General features: G+C 35.6%; 2 protein-coding genes across 7 annotated transcripts; one reads left to right on the top strand and one right to left on the bottom strand.

Annotated features, from left to right (window-relative positions):
* Positions 1 to 12841, bottom strand: LOC101898148 (cysteine-rich hydrophobic domain-containing protein 2). Of its 6 annotated transcripts, none has more exons than XM_020037492.2 (4): positions 12729 to 12841; positions 10419 to 11716; positions 3012 to 3222; positions 1 to 2895 (listed from the first exon to the last, which is right to left on the bottom strand). In XM_020037492.2, exons 2-4 carry the CDS (start codon positions 10538 to 10540, stop codon positions 2728 to 2730), a joined length of 501 nt encoding a protein of 166 aa, XP_019893051.1. In that variant the 5' UTR covers positions 10541 to 11716; positions 12729 to 12841; the 3' UTR covers positions 1 to 2727. The 6 variants fall into 6 exon arrangements, with proteins under 6 accessions (XP_019893051.1, XP_005185599.1, XP_005185598.1 ...); XM_005185542.4 differs by having other exon boundaries at positions 12565 to 12835; XM_005185541.4 differs by having other exon boundaries at positions 10419 to 11713; positions 12513 to 12835.
* Positions 12842 to 14756: 1915 nt separating this feature from the next.
* LOC101898724 (protein trunk) lies at positions 14757 to 15588 on the top strand. The gene has a single exon (XM_005185544.4). The coding sequence runs from the start codon at positions 14838 to 14840 to the stop codon at positions 15504 to 15506; it is 669 nt and encodes a 222-aa protein (XP_005185601.2). The 5' UTR covers positions 14757 to 14837; the 3' UTR covers positions 15507 to 15588.
* The last annotated feature ends 6577 nt before the right edge of the window (positions 15589 to 22165 follow it).

Below are 22165 nucleotides of genomic sequence, written 5' to 3' on the forward strand. Positions count from 1 at the left end.
TTTTAATATTCGACACAATACTTGATTTATTATCGATAATATTTTTTGTTTGTTAATTTTTTTACAATTTTTTGTTGTTTACTTTTATATTTACAATAACAAAGAAAAATGTATTAAACATAATAAATGAGTTATGGATTAAATTTACTTAAAAATAAAGAAAATACAAATCTAAAATCATCGACAGTTATATTCAATTCCAATCTAAAGCGGAGTCCATTTTAACGAAATAGAAATGAGTCTCTTCAATTTTTTTATTTAACTATTCTAAACTACAGCAAATCGTCTAGACAAAAAGAAAATATAAATTCTTTAATGGAAATCATATTTGAGTGGTGGTGCAAAAACAAGAAAAGTATTCTAATTGGATGAAAGGACAGTCAATGAATTGGAGGATGTATTAATGCAGCATTACTTTATCCGGTAAGCGAAACGAAATGGTTTTACTCGTCTAATATTCAGTATACAATCGTTCCCATTATCCAAAACGACGCATAGACCTCAGGTAATCGTAAACAACAATAGAACAGCAAGAACAACCAAGCAAAAGTGTAGCTAATACCTTCGGAGGATGGAGTTGCAGAGTTGAACGATCTTGGACCAGCGAATTGGAGCAAAAACATCGAGGAGCGTACGAAAATGGCTCCATTGCGATTAATTCATGTAGAAACGCCATAGAGAAGAGTTGAGGGCTACTGGATGTATGTCACAGTAGTCTTACCTGTTCCGAACTATGGGTGTCTCGTCTAGTGGAATGCGATTGAATCCAGGGCGTTAAAGAGCTCTCTTCAATCTGCATTGAATGTGCTGCTAAATTTCAAGCCACTGGGTATTCCAGCTCAATTTTAAGCAGCAAGGAGTGCACTGAAGCTGGAGGATGGCACTCTTCACAAATCCTGGACGTATAAAAAGTCAGAATATACTAGGTGAAGGTAATACGATTACCTTAACTTCAAGTATATTGACGTTTAGATACCTGATGGGGACTGTTGGCGAATCTCCACTAGACAGACTGGCTTCATATACAGACTGCTCCTCTGCCCTAACACAATGATTTCAAATTCATATAAGCTTAATTACAATTGAAGCGTCTTTTAGGCGGAGATTCTTGCAATCAAGAAGATTACCGAAACCGGTGACTATACATACACCAATACCTTCAGAAAATCTTAAATTTACTGGGCACGCTTATAAGGATTATGTAAAAATCGGGGCCATCTACCATTGGAAAAAAATATAAATATCTGTCAAAATCGCTCAACAGCTATCTTGTTTATTAAAAATGGATATGTTTGCATCAGCATAGAATCTTACAGCAGTAAAGACTAATGCGATCCTTGGATCACACCCATCACCCTACAGGAACCGGTGAAGTTTTACTTGACTACATTCTGGATCACACAGGCATCGATTTTTCGTACGAGTAAATAATTTGATGTGAGCCTACAACAATGCCTAAAGTCTCGCCACAAATAGATGACGATAGAGGTCCGGTTCTAACTATAACACAAAAATCCATTATTAAAGAAACATTGATATGACTCTAAAAAGGATATGACTCTAAGGAACAATTATATAGGATTTGATATCGAAGATCATCGGTTTGCAGATTAAGCGAAAAAAAAAATAGCTACCAACTTCGGTGTCATCAATAAATATACAGGTCATCAATAAAATTATTATTGCCTTCTTTGTGTTAAAAGAATTCTACTACAGATACCTTGCCAAGTACAAACGGTAGACCTCAATCTTCAGATAAGCAACTGGAAGTTAGTGACTTTCGTCCCGAAAATATAAGTCAATTATAAAATTGGGAAGTGTACTCGTTTCCATCTGGGACGTACTTGTTTCCATATCCCTCCAACGTGTTTGAACTTTATTTTGCTCTCGAGATTGCCCTTAAATGTCAAGATTTTCAATGAATTTCAGCCAATTTATTAGAAAGGTCTCCTTAAACTTATTTTCTCCTCCGTTTTCCAGACAAACAAGTCAAACAGAAATGACATGGTATTAAATGTTGAGACCTTTTACAACTCCGAGAATACTTTTCTTGCATTCATTTGCAACTTTACTTCATCAATCCACTCATCCTCTATATAACTCATAAAATAATTTCCTCCCTCATCATTTTTTTGAAAATAAAACAAACGGCTTAAAATATGAACAATAAAATTCATTATCTTCATCTTCTTCCTTTTTTCTTTTCATGGGGTTTCATCACAATACAATTTCACAATCTATGCATATATGTAGTAATATAATAATATTCTATAGTACAATCTTCAATACATGTTCACAATTCGATTTGCAGAATAACAGAAAACCATGTAGTTCTGCTCTGATTCTTATTCATACATATGGGTTGGGTGTAGCTTAATCTTCTAGCATTTTGTTCTTATACTCAGCTTATGCTCTTATCATCATTCGCAAAACAAGGGTATCTTTTAATTTTTACATTATTATTCCATGCCAATCACAACAAAGATATCTTTTTGGACATTTGAACTTGTTAGCATTTTTATTTCATTTTAATTTTAAATTGTTAAATATTTTAGTTTATTTTCTTTCTTTTTTGTTTTGTTTTTATTATAATTATTGTTATGTACATACATATGCGCAATTTTATTTCTAGTGGTGTATAAAAATAAATAAAAACGAAAAAATCTACAATAAAAAATAAAAACACAAACTTACTCAACCGCCCGACGCGTTGCCGGTACCCGGATTTTAGTCCGGCCGATAAATTGGTGTTTTCGGTATAAATTCAATTGAAATAACATATTCCATCATTGAATTTGAATCACATTGTTGTTTGTGCAATCGCCAGTGAAGACCAAGTTTATGATACAAATGACTATTCTCCCACTCAAGTAATTTATCCAATGTTATTTGGGTCTATAGAGAAAAGAGGAGGAGAAGAGTGTGTAAACGTAAGATGAACATATTGCATAAATTGAACAAATCAATTAAGGTGTCAAGTCATGATGTGATGATAGACGCGCTATACTCACTCGTTTACTGAGACATATCACCGGCCATAATGAGCAGCCCAGTGTGCAACAACAACAGACACATCCACAGAACAGCCACTTAACATTGACGGGTAAGGTTTTCTTTAGAATGCCATTTATTCGACCGATTGTGGCTTTGAATTCTTCAGGTGCTACCCGTGACACCAGGCCAGAGGGAAATTCCGTATTGAAGCGGTTGCTCAAACCAAATCTGTAAATGAAAGAATTTAAATGAGAAATGGGTATTATTTTTTAAACCAGGTATAGTAGGATTATATCTTAGTTCCTTGTGATTCTTTTCTAAACCCTTTGATTTCTCAAAGATAGCGGAAAGTGCTTGTAGCCATATTGTAAATCCCATTAAAGTGAAATTGGTATACTAGGTTAATTTCGGACAACGATTATCTGTTTTATTAAAGGAATGAGGTGATTGACCGACCTATGAATGTCCGGTTGAGGGTACGAACAGTTCTAAAAGGTACGAAATTAAAAAAAGATCAATTATGTGATGCTCTGCACCAAATCTGAAAATGGATCCGTTATTCACCAAGCAAATGAATTGGGAAAAGTTCCAATAGGGCAATAAATGCAACCAGTAATTTTGTTACAAATACAAAATGTGATTCTCATAAGGTCACCGAAAGTAAATATAGATCTACTCGAGCCATATCTACACATATCAGTCGAAGATTAAACTAGATCAACCTGTGTCATAGAACAGTGTTGGTAGCTCTTGCCCTATCACAGGCATTTGATACAGTCATATACAGGCGGCTCCACGATACACGAAGGCACTGGTGATGACGTATTCTGCCCTAACCCAATCGTTAAACACTCATATAAGCTTAATGACAATTGCAGCGTTTTTCAGGCGAAGATTCACGTAAGCAAAAAGGCAGCTGAAATGGTCAAGTGCCATAATATCGAGAGCCATTCTTGACTGCAAGAAAATCTTTTTTGAAATACGTGAACTCATTAAGCTTTGTTGGATTCCTGGACAAATCAACATAGTAGGGAAATGAGGTGCCCAGTCAATTGATCTATTGATTAATGAGACTATTAAACCACCAGTAAGCTTTAATGTCAGCTGCTTTAAAAAAATCTCTCACCGAAGAATCGGGAAGAAGATGACACTTAGCGACCGGTTGTAACTTATCTAAAGTCATTTCGCCGGAATTCTCAAGAAGAATAATAAGCTCCTGTCAAGATGGTTTTTATTTAAAAATAAAAGTAATTCTGGGAATAAATACAAAGTTTAAAATGTAATATGCTCTACGCTCCTTAGATGCGTCCGCTCTCGGTCAATGCTCAACGACGACTGACTCATAAACTCATTTTGATAGTTGACAATTCGGCCTCTCCTGACTCTTCGTCCCTCCTGGGCGAACCATCATCAGACTCATCTTTATCTTCGATTTCGAGACTTGGATCACCATAGCACCAGGGCTTCATATGATCGGTCGACATAACACCGCAATATTTCCTTTGCTTCAAACTTAAATCCGGCAGATCCTCTACCAGATAACGATCGTTTCCGATAATTTTCGTGACGATGTATGGTCCTTTATACCGCGCATCCAACTTATGCGATTCTCCTGTAGGCTGCGGTACCGTGTCTATCACCACCAAATCGCCTTCCTTGTACTGAGTTGGCTTGGAATGACGGCTGTCAAATCTTGCTTTCCATTTTTCCTTTTGTTTCTGGATGTTAGCAACAGCCTGCTGTTGAATTACCCTAACATCGAAATTCTCTCTTTCTTCATCACCAACCGCCTGGATAATTCTATTGTAACTGACATCTCTGAGACTAAAGTTGAATATTAAGTCATTTGGACTGAACTTTGTAGTCGCATTCAGCTGCGAGTTAATACTCCACTGTATCGTCGTTGTCTCAGTGTCCCATTCTTTTGTATCACCTACTAGACATTTCAACGCATTCAAAACTGTCTGGTTGATCCGCTCGGCTTGGCCATTGGCTCTTGGTGTTCGGACTGCTGTTTGTACATGTTGTATTCCGTTGTATTCCACAAACTGTTGGAATTCTTTAGACGTGAACGCCGTTCCCTTATCCGATACAATTCTTCGTGGCTGTCCGAAAATCGACATAACTTCTCGCAGCGCTGTTATAACCGGAGCAGTCTTTGTATTCCTGGTTGGCTTTAGCGTCAACCCCTCTTCTCTTATGGCGGTTAGGAACTCTTCTAGTACTTGGAGTCCTTCACTAATCGTCAAGCTCGGGATTATCACCTCATCCACATAACTTATGATGTTTCTCCGATGTTTCAACTTACGTATTATTTGGGTTATCATTTCCTGGAAGACCATCGGTGCATTTGTTAATCCGAAAGGCATTACATTATATTCATATAGACCGTCTGGTGTTATAAACGCCGTGAATTTCTTGGATTCTTCCTTGACGTGTATCTGGTAATATCCTGATGTCATGTCTAACGTTGTAAAATACTTATTTCCAGATAACAACGAAAGTTGTTCTTCAACCACTGGCATCGAGTACTGCTTTTTGATGGTGACTTCATTTAATGCTCGATAATCCGTACACATACGACTTTCACCGTTCGCCTTTTTGACCAACAATACTGATGCTGCATAGGGCGAATCACTTGGGCGAATAATACAACATCGAAGCAACTTGTCAATTATGTCTGACAGAATTTGTCTTTGAGAAAATGGAACTTGGTATCTTTTACCAACTACAGGCTTGTCCGTAGATAAACTTATTTCCATTTGTGTATTTTTACACCTTCCAAGGTCTTCAAGGGTTTCAGCAAAACAGTCCTTGAATGACGACAGTATTTGGTCTAATTTTTCCTTTTGATGCTCATCCAGACTTTCTCCGACATTAAATGTACTTGGCATTCTTGACCTCACCTTCAAGACACCATGCTCAATTGTAAGTTTTGTTTGCTTCTTACACAATACGTCTCTTCCTAAGAGAACGTCATATCGCATCAAGTCATTCGGCACTACATAAATGGTAGTCATTAAACTCTCCTCGTCGATGACAACGTTAGCCTCAAACATTTCCACCACTTCAACAATAGATCCACCAAAACCTTTCATTCTTTTTGACGTTACTTCCATATCGCAACCCTCTGGAACTACAGCTTTCAGCATTAAGGTAAAGTCGCTTCCAGTGTCCACAAAACCTTCATATGTCTTACCATTGACCGTAACATCTTTCATAACCGGTGGGCAGTAATCCTTAGACTCTTCTGTCATTGCTGCCACAGTTGTACCTTTACCTTTGCATTGCGATGCATCGTGACCAATCTTTGCACATTTACTACACTTCGGCTTCTTCAATGGTTGTGGGCAACTAGTTGAGATGTGCCCAAACCTGTTACAATTGAAACATTTTACTCCCTTGGTTGGCGCTCCACCTGAGACACTTGCGGTTTTGTCATCCTCGTCATTCTTTGTTTGCTTCCTTGCATACGTTTGTATGGTCAAATTCTCCAACGACCTTAATAATTCACTACATGTCTGCGGGTTCATAGCTAAAAGTGTTCTTGTTAAGCTGCTATCATTGAGACCATTTATGATGTACGACAGTATTGATGCCTCATCTACGCTTCCTCTTTTCCCTATGGCCAACATTGCGTAATAATATTCCACCAAAGACTCATTCGAGTTTCGTTTCCTAGCTATAAGTTCACGATGAATGTCAGCAACACTTACTCGACTTGGGAAATCCTTTAAAAATTGTTGTCTGAACTCTTTCCATGTTTCAACCACTGGTAAAGCATCTATCCACATTTTAGCAACACCACTCATTTTATGATGAACTGCAAACAAAGTTGTTTCATCTGACCATCCATGAAGCCTTTGCAACGTTTCAACCTTGTCAATGAATTGGACTGATGTAACATTTCCTTTAATTGGATCGAAGTCTGGTATCATTACTATGTAATCCTTTAAACAACCAGATGTTCCGGAACCAGATTGTCTTGATATTACTTCAGCTGGAACTTGCTGTTCTGTATCCCTTGAATTTAACCCTGCATTTGACGTAATAGCCCTTTCTGTTGAAAGTGTTGTTAACTGTTGCACACTTCTTGCTAGAGTCAACATTATATCCTTTAGCTCTCGCATTTGACTTGTTAGAGAATCATCACCCGTCTCAGCTTCATCAAATCCATGGAAATCCTCCTGTGACTCTGAATCTTCAACTTCCACTTCGTCATTTCCATTGCAAGCCATGAGTCTAGCAATTTTCTCGGACTTATTTCCTGTTCGTGGTAAGCTTCTTGCCAGTAATAATTTGTCTAGCTCCGCAACCTTTAACGAACTTATTTTCACCTTCATACTTTTCCTTGTGAATTTTCCTTTTTAATTCGTTACTTCAGCAAATCTAGAACTATTCCTTTTTTTTAGAAGCCGCACGCCCTAAAAATATACGTTAACTTTTCCCTTTTTAAACTTCTTCTTCGGGGTTCCCCTCTTTATGTCTTGCTTTCAATCTCCTTGATGTACTATCGTTGTCCTACTCACTCACACTTTTGAGTATACCTTTGTACATTCTCCTTTGATTGATGCTTTCTCCTTTGCTCTCTTTGAGCACGTTACACACTCTCACTAAACTCACTCGAACTTTTGAGTTTAGCTGGCTTTGCGTGGTTTCTCCTTTGGTCGTCGTTGTTGCTTTGCATTGAGCTCTTCACTACTACATCACTTTGACGCCTTAGTTTCTCAGCTCTTTGAGTATTTTTCTGCAATTCTTATCCAAAATGATGAAATTCCTTGTAGATTTCTGTTCTTATCCCACTTCTGATTCTGTCAAGATGGTTTTTATTTAAAAATAAAAGTAATTCTGGGAATAAATACAAAGTTTAAAATGTAATATGCTCTACGCTCCTTAGATGCGTCCGCTCTCGGTCAATGCTCAACGACGACTGACTCATAAACTCATTTTGATAGTTGACACTCCCTACTATTACTTAGTAGGTCTGATCTAAGAATGGCGAAACTGCAGTATTAGATATCTAACCTCAAGTGGAGATAACAGTGTTGCTAACTATTTTAGACTATATGAAGAAACGATAGAGACACCTATTGTGCAGATGTTCCATGTTATCTTCTCAGATATAGATCATATCATAATTCAAAAAAATTGCGAAAGCTATTTCCTGGCTAAGCAGACCCCCTTCCAATATCTGTACTCCTTTCTATATACCCTTCCTTCGCTTTCTCTTTCTCTGCTATCATCAACAACTTTATTCTTTCTAGGATGAACAGAATGGACCAAAGGTCTCAGAGTGAATATTGGCCGATTCTCGCGTTGGTGCGAATCAAACCAATCAATCACGCCTGTTTGAGGATGTCGAGAAAACTACCCACTAGTCAAGTTTGAAATGTTGGATAAGTCCAAACCCTGTAGTGTGAAACAGGGACTTCCCCAAGGTTTGGTCAATTCTCCGAAACGGTTTAATATATCCTTCTCCGCATCCCTCGCCCTTCAGATGGTATAGATATCGTAACGTCGGGCCCTGTTGTTGTAGTAGTACATGTGTGTGTTTCGCCTTCTCATGTAGATGGTCCACTGGTGTCGTGAGGGGGCACCCTGTCGCAGTTCAGATTGAACCGAAACAACAACATTCCAGTTTCGGTCAGCGGGTACCAACCCAGTATGTATATGTTTGTGTTTGGCTATGTGATGTATAAACAGTAGGGTGGATGATGGAATGTAGTCTATAGTAGTCAGGACCACCAGTGTTATCCCATTTTGAGATCAAATATTTGATACTGCACTAACTAGTCAAACCAATCTGTTAAGTGATAGAAGGGAATAGTTTATTCTTCGATATTACCGACCGGATGTCCGTTTTTCAAGTTCAATATGCTACCATCTTCTTTGGAGAGAGCCTAATTGTAACAGCAGGTATATAACAGTTTCAACAATCTTTAGTTCAGTCGACTAGGAACTACCTCGACCTAAAGCATCAGCCATTTCGTTTTCCATTGTGTTACCGTGGCCCAATAAAGCTTAATAGAGTTTCGTACTTCCAGGAGGGATATACAGGATGAGATAAAAAACTGCATAATTTTTACATTTTTTTTAAATTTTATTGAATGAAAGCAAACAATTTCGGAAATAGCATCAAATTTTAAAATAAGTTTAGATTTGTTCGAATTTGTCACCTTTGGCACGAATTGTGGCCTTCAAACGGCCAATGAAACCGTCACACTCTGTCCGAATGTTGCTCTGCGGTATTTTGGCTCATTCCAGGCGAAGCGCTTGCTTGAGGTGATCGACACTTTGGCTTTTTTTAGTATGAAGACAATTTGCACTTATATTGACACTGTCTAATTCTTATGATTAGAACATAGATGCACAAAACAGTACGTTTTCGGTGATCTCAGTCGTTGATGAGACTTCAACGAATGTAGACATGCGTGGGGGATGCACGGATCCGTTAACATTAAGAAAACAAATTATATATAGCTTTTGTAGAGATTTATAAATATATGAAGTTTATATTTAATATTTTTTAATAATTTTGCTAACACAAAGCACGATTCTTGTTACAAAACTAGAAGGGAGATATTGTTTACGTGCTCTTTAGTTTCTCTCACACACACAAACGCAATGTTCATTTTGTACATCTATGGATCAGAAGAATAAGGAAAATGAATAGCAAATTATCCAGATTCTGAAAGTTCTTTCTCTTATCTTAACCTTCTTTTTCTCCTTCAACTGAAATGATCTTCAACAACCGCTTTTTCTTAACCCCTTCACTCTCATAATAAAACCAATGGACCACCGAATAACGACTTCATCAACATACCAATTTGGCAATACAACTTCCTTCATTTTATTGATAGCCGGTATTTAAAGCATTTTTGGAAATTAGAACGTTTACTTTGCTGGGGAATAGATTTTTCTTTTATTTGGAAATCTCAAATAAATATAGTATTTATTGGGGTTTATTTAAATAAAAATGTATGCTATAGCTGCATCTGAGCCATGTCGAAACAAGCAGCAGAAGCTTAGGCTATCTTTGATCTGTCTTTTTCTACTTTCAATAGGATTCAGACCCATAAAGTCGAATGAAAATATGTTTCATGCATAAATTTACCCAGAATATGATTCTAAACTTACTTTCGCATGCTTAAAACAAAAGCACCAAGACATTCAACTCGGTTATAAATAAAGTTACTTTAAATGCGTTGTAATTAAAAAATGAATACCATTTCTACTCGTTTAGCCCACAATTCAACCACAAATTGACCTCTTTACACTTTTTTTTTTGCTATTGAAATATAACCGTTTCAGCATTTCATTGCATATTATGGAGGAAGCTCAGTACATCTGATACATACGGCTTCTATAATAGATATGTATATGAAGTTACACATACCTATGACACAATCATACTCAATACTTACACTGTCATATTACCAGCACCCCGTATAACAATGGGATCTGGTACTGGCGCCACTGTTTGATCTTCATAGTGCTCCTCCAGTTGATCCTCCTCATATATTGCATCAAAGTCCGCCATTGACATTGGAAATCTTTGTATTGAAAGGATATGCCTCGCTCACAAAGCCAAAGAAAACGATAATGTTGATAACAATAATGATGGATGGTAGTGTTGAAGCAACACTACTGGCGCTGATGGTGATGATGATGACGATGACGAGAACGTCGACAGCCGTACGTCAAACGTCAACACAAAGGGAAAAAAGTAAAATGATAGCAACAACAATAGATATGCAGGTTATTTGCAGTTTTCACTGGATGAAGGACGTAGTAGTATAGACATGGAAGTGGTATTGTTGATTGATTGTATGCTAAGGCTAACTGCTGCAGCTATCACTGCTGTTGGCGCTGCTGCACACTGCCGTTCTTCTTGTTGCTCAGAACAAGTGGAAATGGTTGTTGGTATGGTGTGCCAACCAACAAAACGGATATTACAATAATGTTGCACACACAAACACACTCATACAATTATTGTACAAAAAAACACATTCACTTATTATCACTCTTAAAGTACATATTTTTTGAGGAGGGTGGGAAATAAAATCTATTTCACAAAATAAGGAATACTGGCAAGGGAAGGCTATTAGAATACGTTTTAAATTACACGATGACGTTTGCTGCGTTTTTTTGTTGTTGTTTTTGCTAATACAATAAGGCAACTGGATTATGCATTTCATTCAAAATGAAGAAACTGCATGGTTTTCGTTTATTTTTGCTGCTACTGGTGATAGATGTTGTTGTTGTTTCTGTTGTCGCATTAAACTTTTACAAAAATGGATGTGGATAACAACGACAACATTGCAGAGCTACGAGCCCACAAACACGTTCATTTGACATAGGGGCGCACAAATGAACAATTTTCTTTATTTAGAAAAGATGAACGAGGTCGATACGTCGTCGTTTGCGGTTGACTGGGTGACGGACTGACTATCCGTCTGTCGACTGCTGATGCTGATGTTCACAAATGCAATAGAGGTGGTATTAAGCTCCCAACTGCACAATTGTTTGATGATGTCGTAGTTGTAAGTTTTGTTGCGGTTCTCTTCAATGTTTTTTATTTCTTTTTTATTTACACTTTATTAGCACCTTTTTCGATATTGTTTACACAGTCCAAAAACACCAACAAAAGTACATATTTGAGTTTCTTGTGTGATTTATTTTTGTTTATATTTTAGCAGTTGTTGGCTGAGATAATTTGCTGCTATTTATTTTTTGGGGGCATAGAAAAAAATCTCAAATGAAATTGACATATATCAGCTGTTTTACGAAAACAGACAGCGAGAGAGAGTGGAAAATAAAGGTGGGAAGATAAAAACAAGTGTTATACACTATTGTGAATGATCAATCAGCTTTCAATTAATAAACCGAGGACGGTGAAATTTTATCAGCGCCGTCTTCGGGTAATATGGAAACGTTGGACTTGCTTCTTTGAGGGCATAAAAGACAATTTATTTTTTCCTTTAAATTTCAAAATAGAAATAATAACAAAAATATTGGAAATATGTATAAAAAGACCTATCTGGAATGGATAGATTGTTATAATTAACAGTAAGTTTTTAAGCCAACTTTAGTAAAAACTTTTCGATTTTTTAGAATTTTCTTATGAAGTAGGTACTTTTACCCTGATTCCGGTAAACTATTTTCTTCTTAGGGGACGGGCCCGAGACACCAGATTTTTACCCTTGAAGTGTGTACGGGTCCCTATAAGTGGGCCGACTCTTGAATCCAGACTTTCTGGTCAAAAATCTGGGGTCCCAGGTCCTTCCCGGATTCCTATTATTATAATAAAATAATTATTATAATAAAAATAAAACAATTGAATTTCAAATTAGTTTTACCCGCCATAACGCCGGCAGGGATAAATTGTAAAACAAACGACTTTGTCATCTCATTTCAACGCCGTTTATTTATTCTCTCATTATCATTTTCCACTCTCATTTTATCTGCTTTGCCCCCTTTTTTGTTATTTTCTTGTAAGTTTTGTTTTGAGGTCTCACACAAAGGGTACCACCACACCACACGCAATTGTAGTTGTGTCAAATTGGTTACATGTGTTGCGTAAATATAAATCTCGACGTTTTCTGATTTGTTGTTGTTGTTCAGCTATATTTTCATTTCAATTCAAAACCACAAATGAACACTTTTTCAAAATATATTCTGCAAAACTTTAGTCAATTCAACGAATTCAGATTATTTTCACACCTTTTACGCACATTTTTAAACTTTTTTGTGTAAATGAAACACGACAATTACACAAATATTTTTATTTAACTTTTCTACTTTTTCTCTCGTCGAAAGGACCGAGCCAGACTGCAAATGCAGAAACGCAGGCAACGGCGTCAATGAAAATGCAAGGACGGCGTTATAACAAAGTCGTTTTTCTGTTTTGTGGCTAACGGCGTTCGTATCTTTAAGAAATAACGGTATTATGGATTATAAAAAGTTGTGATTAATTTGCCAAACGATTATTGGAAATAAAAGAAATCAACACAGTTTTTTTTAGAAATTGCCACATTGCCTGATCATTGTAATATATGGGCGTTGAGGTTCTGTAAATTTATTTCCTGACAATTTGGAACCATCATTATTATCAGGAAGAGGGAATAAGAGATAACACCACTCAAGACAAAAATGAACATATAAGTCAAGTTATTTACAAGAATTTATCTGTTTCAGATCCTAAAAAATCCGTTATTGTGGCCTTCTCTTTTGGTACTTTTATCCTTCATCAAAAAATGGAGGGTCTATTGAATTTGTCTTTCTGTTTGCAACTTTTCAAGATATTCGTCGGGGAAAAATTAAAAGTAAAAATAAACAATAGTTTATATTGACTTTAGGATGATTTGTGTTAGTATGATATTACAGGTTCTCATTAGGTAGAATTTTTTCTTGCCTCGTGGTGTTCGATACAGACGACGTGTTTCTGATAATCATTACAGAAGTTCAGAAAAACAATCTCAGAAAGTTGAATAAACAGAAATCGTCCTTTTTCATGGATATGAAAACTGCTATCCTTTCACTACCGGCACTTTATATATGTATATAAAATATTGATTGTGAAAATCCATATTCTATGATCGCTCTTTTATTTTGTGGAATTTTGTTCGCAATTTTTTTTTAAATTCTCCCTTTTCTTACATTTAGGATACGTATTTTTTTAACGAAACTTCGTTTAACATAATGCAAAAGGGAAGATGTCAGAAAATACCCACATATTTTAGGAAGAAACTCTAATTATTTACTCATTTACAAGTACCAAGTATATGTTTCTTATTAAAAAAAAAAAACAAGTGAAAAAGCTGTAAGGTCGGCCGGGCCGAACTTTGAATACCCTCCACCATTTGGAACGAATTTGGCAATTTCCAAAAAAAAAAAAAAAAAAAATAAATAAATAAATAAATAAAATCCGTTAAAAATTCTGTCAAAATCTTAAAAATACCCAATGTAGCCATTATATTCGGTGAATAATGTGGCTAAAATCATTAAAATATTGAATATAGGTGGATACTATTATATGGGGCTACACCAAAACGTGGACCTACATAGACAATTTCTAGTCTTAGGCTGAATATCGGGAGGTACTACTATATGGGGCTGTACCAAATCGTGGACCTGCACAGATAATTTTCTGTCATAGGCTGTAGTATCCATTACGAACTTCAAATACCAAATTTGAAACAATTCCGATGAATAATGTCGCTAAAATCATCAAAATACCAAATACAGGGTGGTACCATTATATGGGGGCCATACCAAAACGTGGACCTACAAGGCCCATTTACAATACCAAAAGTCCTGCAGACACAATATTTGACATTTGAGTAAAATTTTATCAACCTACTACATTTCGTTCGGAAGCTACAGTGATTTCCACAGACGGATAGACGGACGGACATCGCTAAATAGACAAAGCATTTTATTCTGGTCAAGAATATATGTATATACTTTGTGGGGTCTAAAATGTATATTTCAAGGAGTTACAAACGGAATGACAAACTTAATATACCCTCCATACTATGGTGGAGGGTATAATACACAACTTTAAATTAGTCGTGCTTGACCTTATTATTTTATTTATTTATTTATTATTATTATTTTTTTTTTTTTTCTTAAACATCATTAGTCTTCTTTTAATATCAACGAAGACAAACAAACCTTCAAACTCTCCAAAGAGATGTCAATCATGATTAATGATGAGCAATTTCAGATCTCTCTCCCTCTCATCGCATAATGTTTTGACAGCTCTCATACAATTCCATCACAGAAATCATATGTTCATTCCTTATTACCTTGTTATCCTCTTCCTTATTTAGTTTTATTTCATGTATACAATGTACTATTTAATTATCATCCTGTTATATCTAAGCTGTGTCAGCATGAAATCTGTCTGGGCCGAATACTGTACACAGCTTACAACAAAGTCGCTGGCAAAAATACTGGGACAAGCATTCAATCCCCGGTACATGAGTATTGATCCACCATTTCTCAATCAGGACAGTGATGCAAAACGATCCTCTTATGAAATTCCGTTTTATGCCGACAATGATGTGGTGTCTGTTGGAGATTTCCCCGCCTGGGAGACGGATCACATCAATTACTATGAAGAGAAGAAAGCCATCAACGATAAAAAAGTGATACGAGTACGGAATATTTTCACCCAGAAAAGTACAAAAGATCCGCAAGCCTCAAAGACGCGTCCATGGGAATGTGCCTCAAAGCTAACATGGCTAGATTTGGGCATAAATTATTTCCCACGTTACATCAGATCGGTGGAATGTATTTCGAATTCTTGCTGGTATGGTCATTACAATTGTAAGCCAAAATCATTTACTATAAAAGTGTTGCGGCGGAAACATGGTTCCTGTATACGCGTCAATGAAAAATTGCTGCTATTAACTTCGGAGCAATTTCCATCCGACTACACGGAACTATGGGTATGGGAAGAAATTTCGGTTAATTTTTGTTGTGATTGTGTTACGGCACCGGATTGATTTTGGATAGGCTCAAATTCTTTTAAAATACAAATTATTTGTAAAAATGTGTATAAGAAATAAACTATTGTTTTAATTTAAATGTTCAAAGTTTGTAATTTTCTTGTCGAATATAAATTTAAAAAAACGAAAAAACATCATCTGGATATGTATGTAATTGCACCGCATTGCGAGTCCAATAATATGTAAGCTTAAATTATGATCTTTATAATATTTCCAGTTGAGAATTGTTATTTTCCTACACCAAAATGACATTTTTACATTTTTTTAATATTCGTTTCCTTTGGTAACAAAAAAAAAGGTTTTTTTTAAAGCCCTCCACCTTTGGGTAAAGAAAACATTTTTATATAAAAGTATCTGAATTCAAGCTTTAAACTTCAAATACCAGTAAGACCATATGGATAATGCTTTGAAAAACAAAAAAGTGGGTGAGGCCGTTGTATGGGCGCCATACAAAAGCGGGAACATCCACAGACAATTTGATACTTCAAGGATTGTCATCTACCAAACCTTCTTAAATACTAAATTTGAAACAATTTCGTGGAAACAATGCTTAGGATTATTAAAATACCGGGTATCGATGGGTATCGTTATATGTGCGCTATAAGAAAACGTGGACCTAAATACTCAATGTTCTGCCGCGGGAGCTCATTATGATTGTGGCAAAAATCATCAAAATACCGAATATCGGGAGGTAATGATATATGGGGCCTATGCAAAAACGTGGACCTATACATACAATGTTTCGCCATCGGAGCTAGAAACCATTATGACCAACAAATACACATTTTTAGACAAATCCGTGGAAAAATGCAGCAAAAATCATCAAAATATCGAATATCGACACAATACAAATTATTCTGCCAAATTTTGAAGTTCTACGTCAAATAATGTGGGATAATCGTGATTTCAACAGACAGACGGGCAGACTGATAGACAGGCTGACAGACATCGTTAAATCGACTTAGAACTTTATGCTGATTATGAATATATACTTTATGGGGTCTACGACGAATAATTAGGGATGTTATAAACGGAATGACACAATTAATATACCCTCCTTTTCAAGGTGTAGGTATAATACCGATATTATATAGGCCGTAATGTCCCCGTAATAAAAATATCACAATGACTGTTATTCCTTTAATGGAAAAATTTAGTATGTAGTTCAGAATGATTAAATGGACTAACATTGGGGCTAACTATTGTGCATAACATGAAACCTACCCATTATGATTTGGCCCATAACTCTACCTCGTTAATTGATTTTTGCCTTACTAGTGATAATTTGTCCTTGGGTTTCTCGTCTCAGGGTCGATGTCCTGGTATATCACACCATGCCTTTGTTTTTGGTTCGCTTAACCTGCCTGTATTTTCAGAGGAGAGATTTATTGAGTATCGTAACTTTGGCCGAGCGGATTGGTTGGGCATTTTAAATTTCATATCCGATTTTGACTTCAACCCCTTATATTCCACTTCTGATGTGAATTGTCAACTTTCACTATTTGATTTGTTGTTTAACGCGCTATTGTCTTTCGTTCCTGTTTCTGTTCGTAAGGTCAACCCCAGGAATGATACATGGTTGGAATCTGATGTGGTAAAATCGGCACGGATGTTTAGAGATCTTGCGTACTTTGAGTGGCGCAAGCGACCTATGGAGGGTAATAGAATAATATATTGTATGTATAGGAATCGTTGTAAGGCTGTGATGAGGAATGAGAGGCGTAAGTACTATAATGATCTCTTTGGTCGTATGAATAATAATCAGCTGTGGAAATCTCTAAAGTCGTTTGGTGTTTTGGGTAGTGATAATGAAGCTCCACCAATTGATGTCAATGCTGCTAATCATTATTTTTCCAGTGGGAATCCTGGTTTTGTGGGTGAGCGTGGTCAGTCTCTTTATAGTGAGGGTCATGTGGGAGATGATGTTTTTCGGTTTTATTGCATATTTTATTCTGATGTTGTAAGGTCATTAAATAAAGTTAAGTCGGGAGCTGTGGGGGTTGATGGCGTGCCAGTAAAGTTTTTTAAACTTATATTTCCATACATTTCCTGTCATTTCCTGCATTTTGTTAACTCGATTTTTATGACATCTACTTTTCCTCGGGCGTGGAAGGTTGCACGAATTGTTCCTGTGCCGAAAACTGGTGAATCATTTGATTTGCCGAATCTGCGTCCCATTAGCATTCTACCTGCTATGTCAAAAATCGTTGAGCATATTATTAAAGAAGCGATTGTTGACTTCCTTGATGATCGTAGGCTATTGAGTAGTTCTCAGTTTGGTTTTCGGCGACGATGTAGTACGACCACGCACTTATTATATCTTACTGACATGATCAGAGATGTATTTAATTCATCTGATGTTGGGTTATTATTGGGCCTCGACTTGTCAAAGGCTTTTGATTTGATAAACCATTCCCTTTTACTTGACAAGCTGAGGTTTAAGTTTGGTTTTTCATCTTCTGCGTGTCGTTTAATGGCTTCATATTTGGAAGGTAGGTCTCAGTTTGTTGTTCATTTGGGTGTTTCGTCTGAAGTTTGTAGTGTCCAATGTGGAATCCCGCAAGGTTCTGTACTGGGACCGTTGTTATTTATTATGTTCATTAATGACATTGTGCACTCAGTTGTTGATGACAGGTGTTGTCTGTTTTTGTATGCAGATGATATTCATGTTTTCTTCAGAGAGGCTGATATTGCTGGGTTGGAAGGGTTGGTTAATTCTATTGTTTTGTCTCTTTCGTCGTGGATTTCGCTAAATGGCCTTATGATTAATTGGAATAAAACTAAAGCTATGCTGTTCAATGATCATGGTAATGGTGGTTCTCTTAATATTACTGTGGGTTCTGTGTTAGTAAAATTTGTTGATGAAATGAAATGTCTTGGTGTTATAATTGATCGGAAGTTGGACTTTAAGAGACACATTGATTCCTTGCTTTGTCGTATAAGGTTTCAGCTGCGGAGGCTGTATTGTCTTAATGCTTATTTGCCTTGTCGTGTTAGGAAGAGAGTGGTTGTACCCTTGCTGCTATCGCAGGTAAATTATTGTCTAGAGGTAGTCTCCGGTACTACTTCTTCTCAAATGCAACGTATCCGTAGGGCGGTAAATTCGATTGTTCGTTATGTGTATGGCTTGCGTCGTGGTGATCATGTTTCTTGTTTTGTTAATGATCTCCTGGGATTGCCATTTAGCAGCTACGTTGATCTTCGTATTCTTCAATTTCATTACAGTGTTATGTGCAATTTTGACTCGCCTCTTCGTGACAACTTTGTGTTTTGTAGATCATCTCGAAATCCTCAATTGTTGTGTCCAAGGTTTTCGTCCTCCATTGGTGAGAGATCATTTGTGGTTAGGGCGGTGAGATTGTGGAATCAGCTTCCTTTGGCCTTACGTACTTTTGCCCATACCAATTATCTGTTTAGGGTTAAAGTAATTGAATACCTTCGCCTAAATATGTAGGCTATGTTTTTGTAGTGGTTGCGTCGGTTTATTATGGGTCTTTCTTTTTGCTTTTCTTTTTGTTTGGGCTGGGGAGCCACTATATTATCTTCTTAATTTTATTTGTAGGGTATAATGTGAGTTACTATTTATACTCTGTTTTGTGAGTAATAAAATAGTTATCTCTTATTTTTAGCTCGTTTCTGCTACACTTTTTCACTGCTCTACTAGACTATTGTTTAGTTGGTGATGGTGAATCGAGGTGTAGGGTTCGAGCTTCTCGTGAATTATTAAGATAAATTATTAGGTTTAATATGTTATTTGTTAAGTTTGAATTAATCATTGAATTTGTATTATGTTAGGGTATTGTAGATAGATAATATAAGTTATGGGCCCTGTGGGCTTATTTATATTTCTTTGTAAGGTAAATAAATGAAATGAAATGAAATGAAAGTTTAGTCCGGTTGGCTATGTATTTTCATTAAAATGTTGTTAATTTTTGTAAATTATAAAACCAGGTGATTTTTATATATAAAAAATAGCAATTTAATTTTGAAGTCGATTCAGAGTCATTTAAAAAATGGATGCGGGCATTGGTCAAGAATAGCTCGATTTCGCAAAACTGCCGCACCTGGTCAATCCGCTACAGTAGATTTATGGCAGAGCCTAAGAAAATGGCCGAATTCAATCATTCGACACACCTTTAATCGCAGTGTTTCGTAAAATATAGTAAAAAGAAATTATGAATTGTTGCTTTGTTTTTTGTTTGTTTTACTTTTTGTTTTTATTTATTTAACTGAGAGTACATTGAAATGTTACATTTGTTTTTACTTTGTTTTGTTTTTATAATAGGTAGTTATATTATTATGTACTTATTATAAATATTGTTATAATTTATTTTTGGTATTTCTTTTGTTTGTTTTTGTTTTCATATAAAGTACAATCAAATCTATGTCTGTTTGTTGTTGTTGCGTTTTTTATTTTGTTTTCACGTTTCACTATAATAGTTGATTTTAGTTTTCATTTTTTGTTCTTGTTGTTGTTGTTGTTTTTTGAATATAATTTTTATTGCGATTAAATTTTGTTGTTTGTTCTTCTCTTCTTCTTCTTCTTGTTTATTAATTTTATTTGGTATCTTTGTTCTTTTATATTTTTCTTTTAATTTGTTTTGGTTTTATTTTTGTTATTTCTTGTATGAAATGCTTTCATTTGTTTTGTTTTATTTTACTTTATTTGTTTCTTGTTGTTTTAAATACAAATTTTTGTTTCTTGAAATATATTAATTTTGTTAATTATAATATCTTTGTTTTTTAATACTTTTTTCATGTGAGAAGTTTTGTTTCTTTTTCCTCATGATAATCATTCATCATCATCATCAACATCTCCATCATATATGTTTGTATTTACTATTTGTTGGTTTGTTGTTTCTTTGTTAAACTAGTTGTATTTTATTTATTTGTAATTTGTTTTGTTAATTTTTCTTTGCTAAAAACTTTTGTTGCTTATACATTTTTGTTTTTATTTTGTTCAAATATTTTTTTGTTACTTTTTGGTGGGTTTGAGTTTAACAATAATAATAATAAATTAAAATTAAATTCTCTATAAATTAAATGATTTTTTATTGGTTTTAGTTTTAATGAAAAACACAAATAAACTCTAAAAGCAAAATGAGAGAAGTAACAATGAGAAGCATAAAGCAGAAATAAACATTTTGATTTTTTTTTAATTAAAAACATTTAGACGAGATTCAATTAAAAATTAAATACATTTTTTTCTAAGTAAATATTTGTGCTATGCATGTGTGTGGGTGTGCGTGCCAGAGATTTATAAATTCAACTAACTAAGATTGTTTTGAGATTTTTGGGAATTTTTTGGAATAATTGCATAATTGATATTATTTTAATCACTGAAGTTATAGGTAAGACTCATTTTCGAAGGGAGAAAATTTGCTCAAACACATTTGCCTGACCGAGAGAATTTTTTTGTAATTGAAATATACCCAAACTAGTGAAACTTCTTATTTTAAGATTCCGGATTTGGGTGTATTTCATTGAGGAAATTCAGAAGGTGTTGAAAAATTAAGGTGATTTATTTATAATACAGCCTCGGATCGATAACACAATGCAGAACACCTGTTCGGCATGTGTCACTTATTTGTATGCAAGGCTGGTCCTCTTTAACTGTCTATCCAAAAACCACATACCAATCCACGAACACAAACTACACTTGTCGTCTTCGTTTTCAGCTTTACTGAGAGAGAAAAAAAAGGATATAGTTCTACGTCTCCAAAAATACCGCTCACATTGACCCTGATTCCCATAATATTCCAATACCCCGGGATACACAACAACATTTAATGACGCTACCCATATTTCTCTCAGAATTCCAAAAAAATTTGAATTTCATAAAGTCTTTCACTCAAAGCTAAGGACGCAGTTTGAAGCAATTGCGACAAGGATTTAACAGCCGCTTCAATTGGTTAGATTGATTAGACGCGAAACGTTAACACAGTGCAGAACATTGGCACAAGCTCGTATGGAAGGCTAATCTTCTTCAACTGTCCAGCCAAAAGCTCAAAAGCCAAGCGCGACGACTATATGATTCCCTATTAAGATATCGATGTCGATAAAAATTTACAGAGGTATTTCTGAACCGTATCTGAAATCTGGTAGCAATTTTCATTGTTGTGGAGTGCATATTATGAATATGAGGGACTTAAACAGCAAATCGGATGAAACATATATATGGAAGCTATAGCTGGATCTAAACCGATTTTCACCAAATTAGAAGTACTTGTTCTTGGCTGAATTTGGTCGAATGTGCATAGTTTGGGTTTATCCCAATAATTTAACGAAAAAGAACAACAAAATTTTGGATATAACCAGTAAAGAAAGCTCCAAAGCCGGGCGGGCCGACTATATAATTTCCTACACCAGATGAAGATATATATTTGGAAGCTATATCCAAATCTGAAACGATGTCGATATAATTTGGCAACAACAATTTCATTGTTGTGGAGTGCATATAACAAATAAGAGGGGCTTAAACAGCAAATCGGATAAATCATATATATAGATACTATAACCAGATCTTAACCGATTTTCACCAAATTTCAAGTACTTGTTCTTCGTTGAATTTGGTCGAATGTGCCAAAATCCATTTGGGACGATATTATCCATTTAGCGCACAATAAAATTGAAATCGGACAAAGTTGAATATGGGA

The sequence above is a fragment of the Musca domestica genome, unplaced genomic scaffold (assembly GCF_030504385.1).
Source record: "Musca domestica strain aabys unplaced genomic scaffold, Musca_domestica.polishedcontigs.V.1.1 39, whole genome shotgun sequence".
NCBI classification, from domain to species: Eukaryota; Metazoa; Arthropoda; class Insecta; order Diptera; family Muscidae; genus Musca; species Musca domestica.

What these genes read in the sequence shown, in the direction of transcription:
- LOC101898148 (XM_020037492.2), bottom strand. Translation starts at nt 10,540, where the DNA reads ATGTCAATGGCGGACTTTGATGCAATATATGAGGAGGATCAACTGGAG. An exon ending in GGTGCTGGTAATATGACAGT is followed by an intron (nt 3,223 to 10,418) that starts GTAAGTATTGAG and finishes TTTCATTTACAG; the next exon opens with ATTTGGTTTGAGCAACCGCT. An exon ending in TGATATGTCTCAGTAAACGA is followed by an intron (nt 2,896 to 3,011) that starts GTGAGTATAGCG and finishes TTTTCTCTATAG; the next exon opens with ACCCAAATAACATTGGATAA.
- LOC101898724 (XM_005185544.4), top strand. Translation starts at nt 14,838, where the DNA reads ATGTATACAATGTACTATTTAATTATCATCCTGTTATATCTAAGCTGT.